Source organism: Megascapheus bottae, chromosome X, assembly GCF_031878675.1.
Source record: "Megascapheus bottae isolate mThoBot1 chromosome X, mThoBot2.hap1, whole genome shotgun sequence".
Lineage (NCBI taxonomy): Eukaryota > Metazoa > Chordata > Mammalia > Rodentia > Geomyidae > Megascapheus > Megascapheus bottae.
Window position 1 is genome coordinate 6,369,498 of NC_143547.1, and position 17,351 is coordinate 6,386,848.

The 17,351-nt window shown below is 38.7% G+C and overlaps 1 protein-coding gene across 2 annotated transcripts in view; it reads right to left on the reverse strand.

The window, feature by feature from the left end:
- Positions 1-17,351, reverse strand: part of LOC150040425 (uncharacterized) — a 50,232-nt gene that overhangs the window by 19,813 nt on the left and 13,068 nt on the right. For both annotated transcript variants that reach the window (XM_090325767.1, XM_090325768.1), the window contains exons 4-8: positions 14,115-14,252; positions 12,093-12,173; positions 8,847-8,978; positions 3,235-3,369; positions 67-204 (exon numbers count right to left, since the gene is read on the reverse strand). In XM_090325767.1, the coding sequence (XP_090181893.1) occupies positions 67-204; positions 3,235-3,369; positions 8,847-8,978; positions 12,093-12,173; positions 14,115-14,252 (624 nt within the window). The remainder of the gene's footprint in view (positions 1-66; positions 205-3,234; positions 3,370-8,846; positions 8,979-12,092; positions 12,174-14,114; positions 14,253-17,351) is intronic.

The following is a 17,351-nucleotide window of genomic DNA, read 5'->3' on the forward strand; positions in this document are numbered from 1 at the left end:
GACCCACACACAAAAAAGAACAGTATAAAAAGCTATTACTTATACTATGTATCATTACAAACTCACCAACATATGAAGATTCAGACGTAGATTCAGTTTCAGAATCTGAGGTAATGATCCGTCCTAACAAGCCTGGGGAAATGACAATCTGACCGTTGACTTTTACTCGTCTTGGCATTTTTATAAGTATAACCTTTACAATATCTGAAGAAGAAAAAAAAGTCCAGTCATGAATGCTATTTTTAAGTCAAAGTATCCTTCTGGAAAATGTAAAATTAAAAATTTGTAGCAGTTGAGTACCACTGGCTCATACCTGTAATCCTAGCTTCTCATGGGGCTGAGCTCTGAGGATAGTAGTTCAAAGTCACCCAGGTTGGAAAGTCTAAATGACTCATCTCTAATTAACCACCAAAGAGCCAGAAGTGGAGCTATAGCTTAGAGCAAAAGAGATAAGAAACAACACCCAGGCCCTGAGTTCGAGTTCTAACTCCAATACTTAAACAGAAAAAGGACCGTCAGGAAAGAGGATTTCAAATTCCAGGTCAGCCTTGGCAAATCAGGGAAGTACTATAAAAACTTGGTTGGAATTTTTGTGGTACTGAAGTTTAAACTCAGGTCTTTGTACTGGCTTGCTGGCTGGCATCCTATCTATTGAGCCACTATATTAGCCTTGCATTTTACTGTTCTTTTTCTTTCTTTTTTAAAGTCTCATACTTTTCTGACCAAGCTTCCTTAAAACTGTATTTCTGAAGAGCTCAAAATATTGAGTAGACTGGATTGTATTTGTGAGCAGTCAAACTAGGGAGACACTATCTTGAAAACGAAGTAGGCAACCTGATTCAAGTAATAAAACCCTTGTTACAAGTGGGAGACCCTAGGTTCAATCCTCAAAATGCGAAAAGATGTGAAACAAGCCAGGCCGGTGGCTCACACCTGTAATCTTAGCTACACAGGAGGCTGAGATCTGAGGACTAAGGTTCAAAGTCAGCCTAGGCACTAATGTCTGTGAGACTCTTATCTCCAATTAACCATTAGAAAACCGAAGTGATGTTATGGCTCAAAGGGTAGGGTAGTAGCCTTGAGCTGAAGGGCCCAGGAATAATGCCCAGGCCCAGAGTTCAAGTCCTACAACTGAAAAATAAAAAGAAATAAAACAAAATCTGTACAAGTCTTCTGAGAAATCCCCATTATAAAACATTTTTTGCCAGTCATAGGGCTTGAACTCAGGGTCTGAGCTGTGTCCTTGGGCTTACTCAAGGCTACAGCTCTACCGCTTGAGCCACAACATCACTTTCTATTTTTTCTATGTATGTGGTACAGAAGAATTGAACCCGGGTTTTTGTGTATGCTAGGCAAGCACTCTACCACTAGGCCATGCTCCCAGCGCCTATTACAAAACATTTTTTGTATGGGTACTGGGACTTCTAAGAGCCTTAGTATTCTTCCTTAGCTCTTTTGTTCTACCACTGGAGCCACATTCCCACTTTCAGCATTATAATATAAACATAAAAGTCTCATGGACTCCAACAAACCATTCACTAAATGGGCAAGGGAACTAAAGAGAGACTTATCAAAAGAAGAGATCAAAATGGCAGAAAAGCATATGAGAAAATGTTCATCATCCATGTCATAAAGGAAATGCAAATAAAAACAACCCTAAGATACTACCTTACCCCAACAAGAATGGCCAAGATTTTGAACTCAAGACAATGACAGGTGCTGGCAGGGTTGTAGAGAAAACGAACCCTACTGCACTGCTGGTAGGATTGTAAACAAGTTCACCCACTCTGGAAAGCAGTGTGGAGGTTTCTTAAAGAACTGAAAATTGACCTTCCCTACGATCCCGCCATAACACTTCTGGGCATCTACCCTGAACATCATAACCCAGATATGATAAGGACAACGGCTCAGGTATGTTTATCTCTGCACTATTCACAATAGCCAGGTGATGGAAACAATCCAGATAACCTACTTCAGATGAATGGATACATAAAATGTGGTACATATATACAATGGAATTCTACATAGCCAACAGACAAGATAAAATAATGGCATTTGCAGGGAAGTGAATGAATCTATAGTGAATCATGTTGAGTGAGACAAGTCAAGAGCAAAGGAACAAAAGGCACATGGTATCCTTAATATGCAGTTATTAGCGAGAACTCAAAAGTTGCATACCCAATGCTATAGACATGGTACTGAAAATATAAACACAACTACATAGACATAAAAATTTATGGGGCCGGGAGTTTTGCCTAGTGGTTAAAGTGCTTGCCTAGCATGCATGAAGACTCAGGTTCAATTCCTCAGTACCACATACATAGAAAAAAGCTGGAAGTGGTGCTGAGGCTCAAGTGGTAGAGCTCTAGCCTTGAGAAAGTCCAAGGACAGTGCTCAGGCCCTGAGCTCAAGCCCAGGACTGGCAAAAAAAAATTATGACTCTATAGACATGTTTTATACATAAATTAATATGTATTTATGACATGCAAACCCTCAGCCTAATTTTGATTATGTTCTAAAATCTAAGTGCCAGTGATTGTATATAGAGATTCCCTTCCTGAATACTTGTTTGTTAAACATGTCACTTGAAATATGATGTAAAAATAAATGTTAATAAATTCTTTAATAAAAAAAAGTCTCATGGACTTTCCTAACAAGAAAGGCTTCATATCAAAATCCTGAGATCTCAAGACTCTTGACTAGCTTAGGATTACAAATGTGAGCCACAAAACACAAGCAGGCAAAATTATAGAGAGCAATTTTTTCCAGACAGAAACGAAGGAAAGGGTACACTGATGTGAAATAGGGGCTATGGTAAAAAAGGCAAGTTAATGTAGTTTGTAGTAAGGGATAAGGCTCACTACTGACTGATGATGAAAATTGAAACTACTCATGCAATAAGTCTGCATAGGAACAAATATAAATACACAAATTAATATAAACTAAACTTGGGACTTCTGAATAACATCTATATTTATGTAATATCAATGTCCTGATTGTGTTATTTTATCTTAATTTTGAAAGATGTCACTGTTGGGAGAAAAATAATGGAATCTACAAATAGGTCCATACCATATTATTTCTTATACATCCATGTGAATCTAAAATTATTATTAAAATTGTTTCTGAAGATTAATTTTTAAATGAACTAGATCTGGCTTGCACTGAGCATTTGGAATGCTGACAAATCTAGATCCCATAGTGCTACTTGCAATGTGTACCATCTAAACTCACCAGAATCAGGTGGCTGCTTAGCAGGTGACAACAAAGAAAAGGAATGGTCATTGTAATTTTCCACCACAGGTGGAAAATTCATCAGCTCAGAGTTGCTTTCCAGGCTGGGTTCATCTACTACCAGTACTGGCGATTCTGTAAAAAAAAAAAAATTCAAAACACTTAACCTCTATTAATTTATACATAGCAAAATGATCCTGAAATACAGTATAAAACAGTATAGAAAACTTCTCACTTGAGAAAAGAATTAAAGTACTTCTTCCTTCCTAGACTTATGCTTGAAGAAATAACAAAGGAGCCGGAGCTGGTGGCTCACACCTGTAATCCTAGCTACTCAGGAGGCTGAGATCTGAGGCTCAAGGTTCAAAGCTAGCCCAGGCAACAAAGGACCTGAGACTCTTATCTCCAATTAACCTCTAGAAAATGGGAAGTGGGACTTGGCTCAAGGGCAGGGCAGTAGCCTTGAGCTGGAGAGCTCAAGGACAGTGCCCAAGATAAGTTAAAGCCCCACGACACACACAAAAAAAGAAAGAAATAACAAAGGAAAAACCTCACACAGGAAGCTTCCAAAAATAATTCATTTTCAAGTGGCAGGGAGAAGTAGGCATATAGAAAAATGGCATCACTCACATATTTCTAAGGAAACAGTATTACAACAGGGAAATGTTCCCACGTATATAGACTATATGTGACACAATCCAAAAATCTAAAAGGGAGGAACAACATATATAGGCAACACCTCTGAAATATGTTCAGAACACTATGGTAACAAAATGTAATCTCTACAAATTATATATGTAAGACTTAACATTTTTGTTGTTGTTGTTGCTTCAATTTTTCTTGTTATTTGAAGCAAGGTCTCAATATAATGCCAGCTAACTTGAACTCATAACCCTCATCCTCTCCAGTTCTGAGATTACAGAAATTCAGCACCATACTAAGCTTCTCTTAACATTCTTGAAATGACAAAGATAATAGTAATTGCTAAGTATCAGGATATGGGAATATGGTGTGACACCAGACACTAGAGAAGTAATGGAAATTATCTGTATTTTGACTGTGATGGGAAATATGAAATCTATGTATGCAGCTACTTCTGATGGCACGCATTTGTAATGAAAGCACTAAGGAGGCAGAGAACAATCACAAGTTTAATTGTAGCCTGTACTACACAGCAAGTTTCAAGCCATCCCAAGCCACTACATAGTGTGGCCCTATCTCAAAAATAAATCAAGCGCTAGGCCTGAAATTTGGCCTAGGGTTAGAGTACTTGCCTAGCATGCATGAAGACCTGGGTTGTGGCTCAAGGGGTAGAGCTCTAGCTTGAGAAAGCCCAAGGACAGCACTTATGCCCTGAGTTCAAGCCTCAAGACTGGCAAAAATAAAAAAATCAAGAACAAGAAATGTAACTCAGTGGAAGAGCAACTGTCATGGAAAAGTGGTAGCCTATCATGGAAAAAAGCCCCAAGTTACACCCCCAGTTCTGAAAGAGAAAAGCTATTCCTGTCATAAAACTACACAGAACTGAGAAGCAAGATGGCGCCGAAACAATAGGGACCCAGCCTAGCTCTCTCCCACAAAAAGAGAGAATCAGGGAATCCCACGAGCCAACTATCTTAAGAAATCCACAACTACTATTCAAGAAGCAATGGAGAAGTATACAAACTCGAAAAGAAATCCAGATAAAGCTTATATCCAGCACTCTCAAAGAATTCAAAATGCGAGAACCCCTCCCCCAGCCCTCGCTACTGGCTTCAAGCCGCGAAAGCCACAGCAGAGGGCACTGGGCCCAGGAAGCCCCAAACTTCAGCAACGCCAGCAAGCGCAGAATCCAGGAACAGACCCGGCGCAAAAGCAGAGGTGGCCGGCGCTGGGGCCAAGAAGCCCAGAATTCCAGCAAGCGGCGAAATCCAGACACAGGAACCCCACACAGACTGGGCCCAGGCAGCACAGATGGTGGCAGAGACCAGAAGGGAGGCGAACGACCCTCCAACACCACTGAGCAGTCACATCAAACCCTGATGAGTAAGTAGTCCAGCGGGTTCCCCCAAACCCATCAGGAAAGCAGAGCTGGTGGCACTTCTCTTCAATATAGTGCTGGAACCCATAGCCAGAGCAATAAGGCAAGAAACAGACATCAAAGGGATCCACATAGGGAAAGAAGAAATTAAACTATCCCTATTCACAGATGACATGAGTGACCCAATAAGCTCCACTCCCAAATTCCTAGAATTAATAAACGACTTTAGCAAAGTGGCAGGATACAAAATTAACCTTCAAAAGTCAGTAGCCTTCTTGTACACCAACAATACACAAACAGAAGGCCAAATCAAGAAAATGATCCCATTTGCAATAGCCTCCCAAAGAATAAAATACTTAGGAATTAACTTACCCAAGGATGTAAAGGAATTATTTAATGAAAACTATAAAAGCCTAATGAAAGAAATTAAAGAGGACACCAGGAAATGGAAAGATATCCCATGCTCATGGGAGAACCAATATAGTAAAAATGGCCATACTGCCAAAATTGATATACAAATTCAATGCAATCCCCATCAAAATCCCAAACACATTCTTAAGTGAAATAGAAGATATAATCAAAAGGTTCATAAGGAACAAAAAAATACCTAGAATAGACAGAACAATTCTAGGCAAAAAGAACAATGCAGGTAGTATTACAATACCAGATTTCAAACTCTACTATAGAGCCATAATAACAAAAACAGTATGGTATTGGCACACAAATAGACCAGAAGATCAATGGAACAGAACCGAAGATCCAGAAATAGAACCACATAACTGTAGTCAACTTATATTTGACAAATGAGCCAAAAATACACAGTGGAACAAATACAGCCTATTCAATTATTGGTGCTGGCAAAACTGGGCAGCCACATGCAGAAAACTGAAAATTGACCCTAGCCTTTCACGATGCACAAGCATTAACTCAAAATGGATCAAAGACCTCAATGTCAGACTGTAAACCTTGAAACTGCTACCCTGGAACTCATAGGCACAGGTAAAAACTTCCTGAACAGAATCCCAGGGTCACAACAGATTGGAAAGAGACTCGATAAATAGGACTACCTAAAAATAAAAAGTTTCTGCACAGATAAAAGCATAGCCACAAAAGTAGAGAGACAGCCAGCCAACTGGGAAAAGATATTTACCAATAATACATCAGACAAATGCTTAATATCCAGTATCTATAGGGAACTCAAGAAACTAATCACCCCCCCAAACCCAACAAACCAATCACTAAATGGGCAAGGGAACTAAAGAGAGACTTATCAAAAGGAGAGGTTAAAATGGCAGAAAAGCATATGAGAAAATGCTCATCATCCATGGTCATAAGGGAAATGCAAATAAAAACAACCCTAAGATACCACCTTACCCCAACAAGAATGGCCAAGATTTTGAACTCAGACAATGACAGATGCTGGCAGGGTTGTAGAGAAAACGAACCCTACTGCACTGCTGGTAGGATTGTAAACAAGTTCACCCACTCTGGAAAGCAGTGTGGAGATTTCTTAAAGAACTGAAAATTGACCTTCCCTACGATCCCGCCATAACACTTCTGGGCATTTACCCTGAACATCATAACCCAGATATGATAAGGACAACTGCTCAGGTATGTTTATCTCTGCACTATTCACAATAGCCAGGTGATGGAAACAATCCAGATGACCTACTTCAGATGAATGAATATATATACAATGGAATTCTACATAGCCAACAAACAAGATAAAATAATGGCATTTGCAGGGAAGTGGATGAATCTATAGTGAATCATATTGAGTAAGACAAGTCAAGAATAAAGGAAAAAAAGGTACATGGTATCCTTAATAAGTGGCTATTAAATCCAAACAGTACAAGAGCAAGGACTCAAAAGTTGCATACCCAATATTATGGACATGGTACTGAAAATATAAACACAACTACATAGACATAAAAACTTATGACTCTATAGTCATAATGTTTTATTACATAGATTAATATGTATCTATGACATACAAAGCCTCAGCCTAATTTTAATTACGTTCTAAAATCTAAGTGCCAGTGATTGTATATAGAGATTCCCTTCTTGAATACTTATTTGTTAAATACATCATTTGAAATATGATGTAAAAAATCAATGTTAATAAATTCTTTAATAAAAAAACTACACAGAAGTGCCAGGAGACATTGATTCATTTCTGTTATCCTAGCTACTCAGGAGGCTGAAATATGAAGACTGTGAATCAAAGCCAGCCTGCACATGGTCCAATTCATAAGACTCCTATCTCAAGTTAACCACTAGAAAACAAGAATGTCCTTCAATTAAAAAATGGCAGTAAATTCAAATGATGAGTAGTATTCAAAATATACAACAATCTAGATGACTCGCCAGAAAATTAAGCTGAGTGAAAAATAAAGCTAGACTATAATGTCAATCTAATTACATAATAATATCGTTTGTTTATTTTTGCCTCTCCTGGGCTTGACCTCTGGGCCTGAGCACTGTCCTTGGGCTTTCTCAAGGCAAGAACCCTACCACTTGAGCCACAGTACCATTTCCAGCTTTTTTTATGTATATGGTACTGGAGAATTGAACACGGGTCTTCATACATGCTAGGCAAGCACTCTACCACTAGGCCAAACTCCCAGCCCCTAATTAATAATATTCTTAATAAACAAAACTTAGAGTGAAAGTATTAGAGATTGGTTATAGAGATAGGGAGATTTGGAGAGTTGACTACGATTATCAAAGAAAAATGTGAGAAAAGGCAGAAGTAATCTCTCCCCTGACTGTGGTGGTTGACACATAAGTCAACTCACCTCATAAAATTCATAAAATTCCATGCTGTGACATGTACATATAACTGAACAAAAGCAAAACTGAGTACATTCTAATAGTGTCTATGGATTGTTTCCAAGTCAAATTCTTGTGATATTTTACTATTTTTGACAAATGATACTTTTAAGGGAAATAAAGGACACACAAGGGCTCACTGTACCATTTGTTACATCCAAATGTGATTCTAAAATATCTCAAGATGAAAAGTTTAATTTTAAAAATACCATCACGGTCCAGGAGTTTGGTCTAGTGGTACAATGCTTGCCTAGCATGCATGAAGACCCAAGTTCAATTCCTCGGTACCATATACACAGAAAAAAAGTCAGAAACGGTTCTGTGGCTCAAGTGGTAGAGTTCTAGCCTTGAGAAAGCCCAAGGACAGTGTTCAGGCCCTGAGTTCAAGCCCCATGACTGGCAAAAAATATATCATCACTAAGAACTAATATTAAGACTATCGGCCAGGCAGGATAGCATACAAATGTAATCCCAGCTACTTGGTTCATACAGATAGAATGATTATTGTTTGAAGCCAGTCTAACCACCTAAGTAAGTCAAATAGGTGAGAAATGCTTTGAGGTAGGCCCAGATAAAGAATATGAGACTCAATCTGAAAAATTACTGAAGATAAACTGCAGAAAGTGTGAGTCAAATGGTTAAGGAGTTGCCTAGCAAGGATGAGGCCCTGTGTTAAAGCCTTAATACAACAAAAAAAATGTTGAAGAATCTATAATTTTCAAAATCCTGCTACTTGTTCTATGTATCAGTTCAAACTCACCAACATTCGAAGAGGCAGATGCAGCTTCAGAATTTGCAACAGTTTTGTGTCCTAATACAGCTGAGTAATAGACTACTTTACCACCAACTTGTATTTTTCGTGGCATTCGTAATAATACGACTTCTTCAATGCCTAAAAGGAAATGAAGCAACTTTAAACATTTAAGTGTCTTTAATCAACCATATGAAGAGTATCTACAAGCAGATAATATACAATGAAAGGATATTTAGAGAATAAGAAGTGCCTACCACCAGTATCTCATGCATGAGATCCTAGCTACTCAGTAGGCTAAGATCTGATGATTACAGCTTAAGGCAGTCTGATCTCCAATTAAGTACACCCACACACGCACATGTGTGCGCACACGCGCGCGCGCGCACACACACACACACACACACACACACACACACACAGAGGAAACAAAAACCAAAAGTGGGAATGTGGCTCACGTAGTAGAGCATCAGCCTTGAGTGGAAAAATCCAAGTGAGACTGTGAAACTCTGAGTTCAAGCCCCAGTACTAGCACAAAAATACAAGTATAAGCCGATCGCCAGTGGCTCACATCTGTAATCCTAGCTACTCAGGAGGCTAAAATCTGAGGATCATGATTCAAAGCCAGCCCAGGCACAAAAATCTGTGAGACTTTTATTTTCAATTAACCACCAGAAAACTGAAAATGGTTCTGTGGCTCAAGTGGTAGAGTACTAACCTTGAGCTGAAGTGCTCAGGGACAATGCCTCATGCAGGGTTCAAGCCCACAACAGACAAAAACAAAAACAAAAATGTAAAAATTTACAGTTGCAAAAAAGTCAATGTATGAATATGATAATGGTTAACTTCTAATTTCTGGGGTTCTAAAATCTATATATTAAATTTATGAGTAGATAAAAACAATTCAGCAATGAAAAACAAGTATTTGAGGCCCCAAGAGTACACAAGTAATCCCAGCTCCTTGGGAGACAAGGTTAAATGGATTTTAAGTTTGAGATTAGCCTAAGTAAAATTAATCAAGTCCTATTTTGGAAAAAAATGCAAATAAAAGGCCTGGGTAATAGCTCAAATGACAGAACACAGGCTGCCAGAGGGCACCCAAGATTTAAACACCAAGATTTTCAAAAAGAAAAAAGGAACAAAAGGGCAGAAACTTTTACTAGTGTACACAAAAATTATATCTGTCCATAGGGAATTGCAGTATTGGAACACAAACCATCCATAATGTATGATTTCTAGTACAAAACACTCAAACTGGCAAATTCACAAAGACCAATATTTTCCAGGCATTAAGGAACTGGCAGAAATGAAGGAAAGGGGCCGGGAGTTTGGCCTAGTGGTTAAAGTGCTTGCCTAGCATGCACGAAGACCCGGGTTCGATTCCTCGGTACCACATACATAGAAAAAAGCCGGAAGTGGTGCTGAGGCTCAAGTGGTAGAGCTCTAGCCTTGAGAAAGTCCAAGGACAGTGCTCAGGCCCTGAGCTCAAGCCCAGGACTGGCAAAAAAAAAGAAATGAAGGAAAGGGTGGGGTAACATAAGAGGGGGGGGTATTGTCATAGATGTATAAGGTCATATAGGATGAGGCTAAATGAAAGGATCTCTAGGATATGGAAACAAGAGCTTTATCATATCTTGTGTGATTATTGTTCTTAATGTACTATGTTATTTCTCTTCTCTTTTGTTGACCTTTGGTTAATCTCATATTGTTACTGTATCTGACTTTGTTACCTGGTATATTGTATATTTGATTATTTGAAATAGGAAAAGGAAGGAGCGAAAATAATATCATTGGAAGGGGTTGGGAGGAGGGAAATGGGGACAAAAACGAGAGAAGGGGTATCAATTTGTGAGAAGTAATGCACCCACTATCTGGCGAATGTAACTGTAACCCCTCTATACATTACAATAAAAATAAATTTTAAAAAGAGAGGGGTATGGACAAAAAAGCAAGATGAGGGCCGAGAGTTTGGCCTAGTGGTATAGCGCTTGCCTAGCATGCACAAAGACCCGGGTTCGATTTCTTGGTACCACATACACAGAAAAAGCTGAAAGTTGTGCTGTGGCTCAAGTGGTAGAGCTCTAGCCTTGAGAAAGCCCAAGGACAGTGCACAGGCCCTGAGTTCAAGCTCAGTACTCACAAAAGAAAGCAAGATAAGATAACTGGTAGTGAGGGATTATCTCTGAATTTAAATGATGCCAGAATCAAAACTACTCATTGAATAAATTATATTAGCTGGTGGCTCACACCTGTAATCTTAGCTACTCAGGTGGCTGAGATCTGAGGATTGCAGTTTAAAGCCAACCTGGTCAAGAAAGCCTGTGAGACTCTTAACTCTAATTAACCACTAGAAATCAGAAATGGTGCTATGGGTCAAAGTGGTAGAGCACTGGCCTTGGGCAAAAGTACTCAAGAACAGCATCCAGGCCCCAAATTTAAGCTCAATAATTTACTAAATAAATAAATTATTTAATATAAATAAATACATAATACAAAAATTAGGTATTATAATACATCTCAATCACATTTGTGTTTGGACTGATGTCAATATCCTGACTGTGTTACCTTACCTGTTTTGAAAGATACTGTTGTTAGCTGGGCATGGTGGCTCATGCCTGTAATCCTAGCTACTCAGCAGGCTGAAATCTGAGGATCAAGGTTCAAAGCCAGCCCAGGCACAAAAGGACCAGAGACTCTTATCTCCAATTAACTTCTAGAAAAAAATTGGAAGTGGGGCTTGGCTCAACAGTAGGGTGGTAGCCTTGAGCTGAGGAACTCAGGGACACTGCCCAGGTCCATGGGTTGAGTGGTAGCTTTGAGCTAAAGAGCTCAGGGACAGGACATTGCCCAGGCCGAGTTCAAGCCCCATGACCCACAAAAAAAGAAAGAAAGATACTATTGTTGCGGAATACAAACGGAATCATATTATTTCTTGTGTAAGAAATATCTATGTGAACCTCACTTAATTAAAATTACTGCTGTAAAGAAGCTGAATTTCAAAAATAACTATAGCAGTAGGGTGGGGGATGTGGGGGGGAGGGAAATGGGTACCAATTATTTGCACCTTCTATCTGGCAAATATCATGTAACCCTTTTACTAATTACAATAAAAAATTTTAAAAAAATAACTACAGCTGGCTTGCACTGAAGATTTGGGATATTGATAGATCAAGAGTCAGTAGTGCAGTTTGTTATGCATATCAAGACACTCACCAGAATTAGAGGCAAGAGTGTTAGCTGAATAAGAATACTGACCATTGTCATTTATCACCACAGATGGGATATTCATCAACTCAGAACTGATTGCCACGCTGGCTCCCACTGCAGTTGTATCTTCTACAAGAAAAGTAGTTTTAAAACTCTGAACCTTTATTAATTTATACATAGCAAAACTACCTTGAAATAATACACAGGAATAAAACAAATTTTTACATGTGAAAAACTAAAGTAGATTTATCCTTAAAGAAAGGACAAAGGAAATTCCTCACATAGCAAGTATGTGAAATAATAAAACGAGTAGCGTGAAAGAAGGAAAAATGAAAGAGTACACATTACTATTACTATTACCAATTGCTAGGGAAATATTACCATGGCATCCTACCAGGAGAAAATCAATCATATATTGAGTATATGGAATACAATCCAAAATCCTAAATGGAAGGCTCATGTGCATAAGCAGCAACAGGGAGGTACTTTCAGAACAGTATGCTTCATGAGAAGCCCAATATCCCTACATTTAAAAAACATGTGATTCCCTTGACCTTTTTTGCTATTGTTTTCAGGCAAAATTTCACAATATATCCCAGGAAGACCTGAAATTTGGGCTCATCAGCCTCTCTATTGCTAGAATCATAGGCATGCATCAGCCTTAATCAGCTTCTCTTAACAGTCTATTTTTTTGCCAGTCCTGTAGTGTGAACTCAGGGCCTGGGCACTGTCCTTGGACACTTTTTGCTCAAGGCTAGCACTCTGCCACTTGAACCACAGCACCACTTCTGGTTTTTTCTATGTGGTACCAAGGAATGAAACTCAGGGCTTCCTGCATGCTAGGCAAGCACTCTACCACTAGGCTACACTCCACACCCCTCTCTCAACATTCTTGAAATGATAACATTATAAACAAAAAGAAGAGTAATTGCTAGGTATTAGCAAAGGAGAAGATATAAAGAGTGACAAAACATATGCATTTACTTACATGTGGTAGCACTAGTCAGTGATCTGTTAACTTAGGTGGCAGAAGCCAGAGTATTCACAAGTTTAAATACAACTAAGACAACATGAAATGTTCCAGGCCAAAAAAAATCAAGGTGAAGTTTGTTAACTCATGATATAGCACTTGTCTAGCCTAACATAAACAAGGACTTGGGTTACAGCCCCATTTCTGATTATGATACAGGTGCTCATGTAATAAAATGACATAGAACTAAATATATTCTCATCAATAAAAGTAGATGTTGAGGCATTAAACTACATGCTGTAGGTCACACTTGTAATCGCAGCTACTTGGGAAGTTAAGACTGAGAGGACAATGGCAATAAGTCAGACCAGAAACTAAGAGTGACTAAGAGTTAGCTTTTTTAATCAAGGGACAATGGAAAGTGGAAGTGTGTACAAATGAGTGCTAGCCTTCAACAACATAGCTCAGGGATAGCATCTAGGCCATGAATTCAAACCCTACTACCAACAAAAAAAAGTAGCAGCAGTAATAGTAATAGTAGTAGTAGTAGTAGTAGTAGTAGTAGTAGTAGTAGTAATATTTAGCAAAGACAAAATAGTGAGCAAGACCTAAACAACAACAACAACAAAGAAAAACATGCCGGGCATTTGATGACATGTACAATCCCAACCAGATGGGAGAAGTTGGTAAGGAATGTAGTTTTAAGGTCAGTCCAAGCAAAATGCATGAGACTTTATCTGAAAAATAAAATGAAAGGACTGAAGATATAACATAAGATTCAAAAGAATTTACTTACCAACCAAGAAGCTCTGGGTTCAAACACCACCCATGAAAACAAAAACATTTTAATTTTAAAATCCAGATTTTAAAATGTCTACTATAGGGCCAGGAGCATGGCCTAGTGGGAGGGTGCTTGCCTAGCATGCACAAAGACCCGAGTTAAATTCCTCGGTACCGAATATATAGAAAAAGCCAGGAATGGTGCTGTGGCTCAAGTGGTAGAGCTCTAAACTTGAGAAAGCCCAAGTACTCTTGCCTTGAGTTCAAGCTCCAGAACCAGCAAAAAATATCTACTATATTAAATAACATTTCGAACTCACGGAAAATCGTAGATTCAGAACTAAAGGCATTTTCAGAACCTGAGTGGTGAAAATGTCCAAAATCACGTGGGTCATTGGCTGCTTGGCCATTGACTTCTGCATCCTCTGTTATTTCTATCACTATAGTATCTTCTGAATCTGAAAGGAAACAATGATCAATTATGATGCATATTTAAACTTTTGAGTATCTTTAATTAGCCATGAGAAGCTAATCTTTACATAAAAGTACCCTGAGATCCAACTAGACCACTCATGAGCATCTACCCAGAACATTACAAGTCAAGTCACCATACAGACACTTGCACATCCATGTTCATTACTTCATAATTCACAACAGCCAAGTTATGCAAACAGCCTAGATCCCTACAATAGATGAGTGGGTCAAAAAGATATAGTATATATACACAATATAGTTTCACATATTCATCAGAAAGAATATTACAACATTTGCAGGGAAAGGGATGGACCTAGAACAAATTATGATAAATGAATTGAGCCAAGCTCAGAAGAACACATAGCTCATGTTTCCCTCTCACATGTGGAAACTAGATCTAAAATACAATTTTACATGGTAATTTATTCAGACCTCCATGTATTTACATAAAAACAAACTGACTAGGGGCTGGAGTTTGGTCTAGTGGTAGAGTGCTTGCCTAGCATACACAAAGACCTGGGTTTAATTCCTTAGTACCACATACACAGAAAAAGAACTAGAAGTGGTGGTGTTGCTCAAGTGGTAGAGCTCTAGCTTTAAGAAAAGTCCAAGGACAATGCTCAGGGCCCGAGTTCAAGCATCACGACTGCCAAAAAAACTGACTAAAGGAGGGTAAATGTAGGGGCTGAAACCCAAAGTATAATTTCTCCAATCATCTAAAGAACTATTCATTTTTTAAAATTCTAAAATAATGCAAACTTTTTTGTTTTGTATTATTTTTCTGTGGCCAATAGGAACTGGGACAGTAATGGAGGGAAGAAAAGTGAGCAAATTTACTCAGTGTATTCAATAAACATTATATATAAAATGAACTATATAACTTGTGGGTTACAGGAGAGAGAGAATGGGGAAGAATGAAGGGGTGACACTGACCAAAAAGTATGGTAAGCATGACATGACTTACAAAACTGTAACCCTTTTGTATAACTCCTTAAAAATAACAATAGGGCTGGTTGCCAGTGGCTCATGTCTGTAATCCTGACTACTCAGGAGGCTAAGTTCTGAGGATGGTGGTTTGAAGCCCACCCTGGCAGGAAACTCCATGAGATTCTTATCTACAATAAACTATTCAAAAAAGCCAGAAATGGCACTGTGACTCAGGTGGTAAAGCACTCACCTTGAGCAAAACAAACTCAGGGACAAAACCCAGGTGAGAGTTCAAATACCATAACAATAATAGTAATAACAACAACAACAATATTGGTTGGGAATTTAGCTCAGTAGAAGACCACTTGCCTGGCAAGTGCAAGGGCCTGAGTTCAGTTCTCACCTCTGCCAGAAAAAAAATCAAATAAATGAACTCAAAACAGTATCTTTATTAGCTAAAGGGATATGTTCCAGCCACAAAAGTACATCTTCAAACAGAAACAAAAAAGATAAGATGAAAAGAAATTTGGAGAATTTGGATGAAAAATGATAGAAATACCAGAAATAAGCCAGGCACACCTGTAATCCTAGCCACTCAGGAGGCTGGGATCAGAGGACCAAGGTTCAAAGCCAGCTCAGGCACAAAAGGACCTGAGACTCTTATTTCCAATTAACCTCTAGAAAATGGGAACTGGGGCTTGGCTCACGGGTAGGGTAGTATCCTTAAGCTGAAGAGCTCAAGTACAGTGCCCAGGCTGAGTTCAAGCCTTATGACCAACAAAAAAGAAGAAGAAGAAATATAGGTGTGAAAAGTAGATCCTCCATACATTGCTAATGTGAATATAAAATGCTTCAGATGCACTGGACAATGTTACAGATTCTTTTTTTTTTCCTTTCGCCAGTCCTAGGGCTTAAACTCAGAGCCTGGGCACTGTCCTTGAGCACTTTGCTCAAGGCTAGCACTCTGCCACTTGAGCCATAGCACCACTTCAGGCTTTTTTGTGTATGTGATACCTAGGACCAAACCCAGGACTTCATGCATGCTAGACAAGCATTCTATCACTAGGCTATGCTCTTGGACCCAAATGTTACAGATTCTTAAAAAGGTAACTATGCTATCACCATAAACCCATAAATTTCACTATTTGAATTCAATATAGAAAACTGAAAACTTACATTTACATAAAAGTCAGTACATGAATGTGATATTCCAAAACTAGGAATATCAAAATCTTTATGTTGAATTAGTTGAGGAATGGATAAAAAAGAAGTCAACTTCCAAACCATGGGGTGTAGAAAACAAGCAAATGAGCTGTTTAGAACACATATAATCCCAGATACTCAGAAGGTAAGATCAGGAGGATTTCTAGTTTGATTTGAGAATTCCCCTGGAAAAACTCTGAAGACCATATATTTTAAAGATACAAACATAAGGGGCAGGGAGTTTGGCCTAGTGGTAGAGTGCTTGCCTAGCATGCACGAAGACCTGGGTTTGATTCCTCGGTACCACATACATAGAAAAAGCTGGAAGTGGTGCTGTGGCTTAAGTGGTAGAGCTCTAGCCTTAAGAAAGCCCAAGGACAGTGCTCAGGTCCTGAGTTCAAGCCCCCTACTGGCAAGACAAAAAAAAACAAAACAAAACAAAAATACAAACATGAAACCTAGGGACATGACCCAAGTGACAGTATACTTGCTACAGAAGAGAGAACCTGGACTCAATCACCAGTATTTTTAAGTCTAAAATTTATATTGATACATTCAAAATCTGTACTAGTCTTTGGGGAAATTATGGTGACAAACACAAACAACCCCTATAATGTATGACTTCCATTATAGAACACTCTTAACCTAGAAAAATTATAAGGATCAGTATTTCTCAGGAGATCCTGGAGAAAGGAAAGAAAGGATTAGGTGATATGGGAAAAGTAAATGTGGTTTAAAAAGACAAAACAGACAATGGATAATGGTAGGAATTAGGTTCTGTATTTTGGCTGATACTAGAAATCAAAACTACTCATGTAATAAATAAATCTATGTCTATACAAATATAAAACATAGAGCCAGGTACAGTGGCTTACACCTGTAATCCTAGCTACTCAGGAGTCTGAGATCTGAGGATCAAGGTTCAAAGCCAGCCCAGGCACAGAAAAGACCTG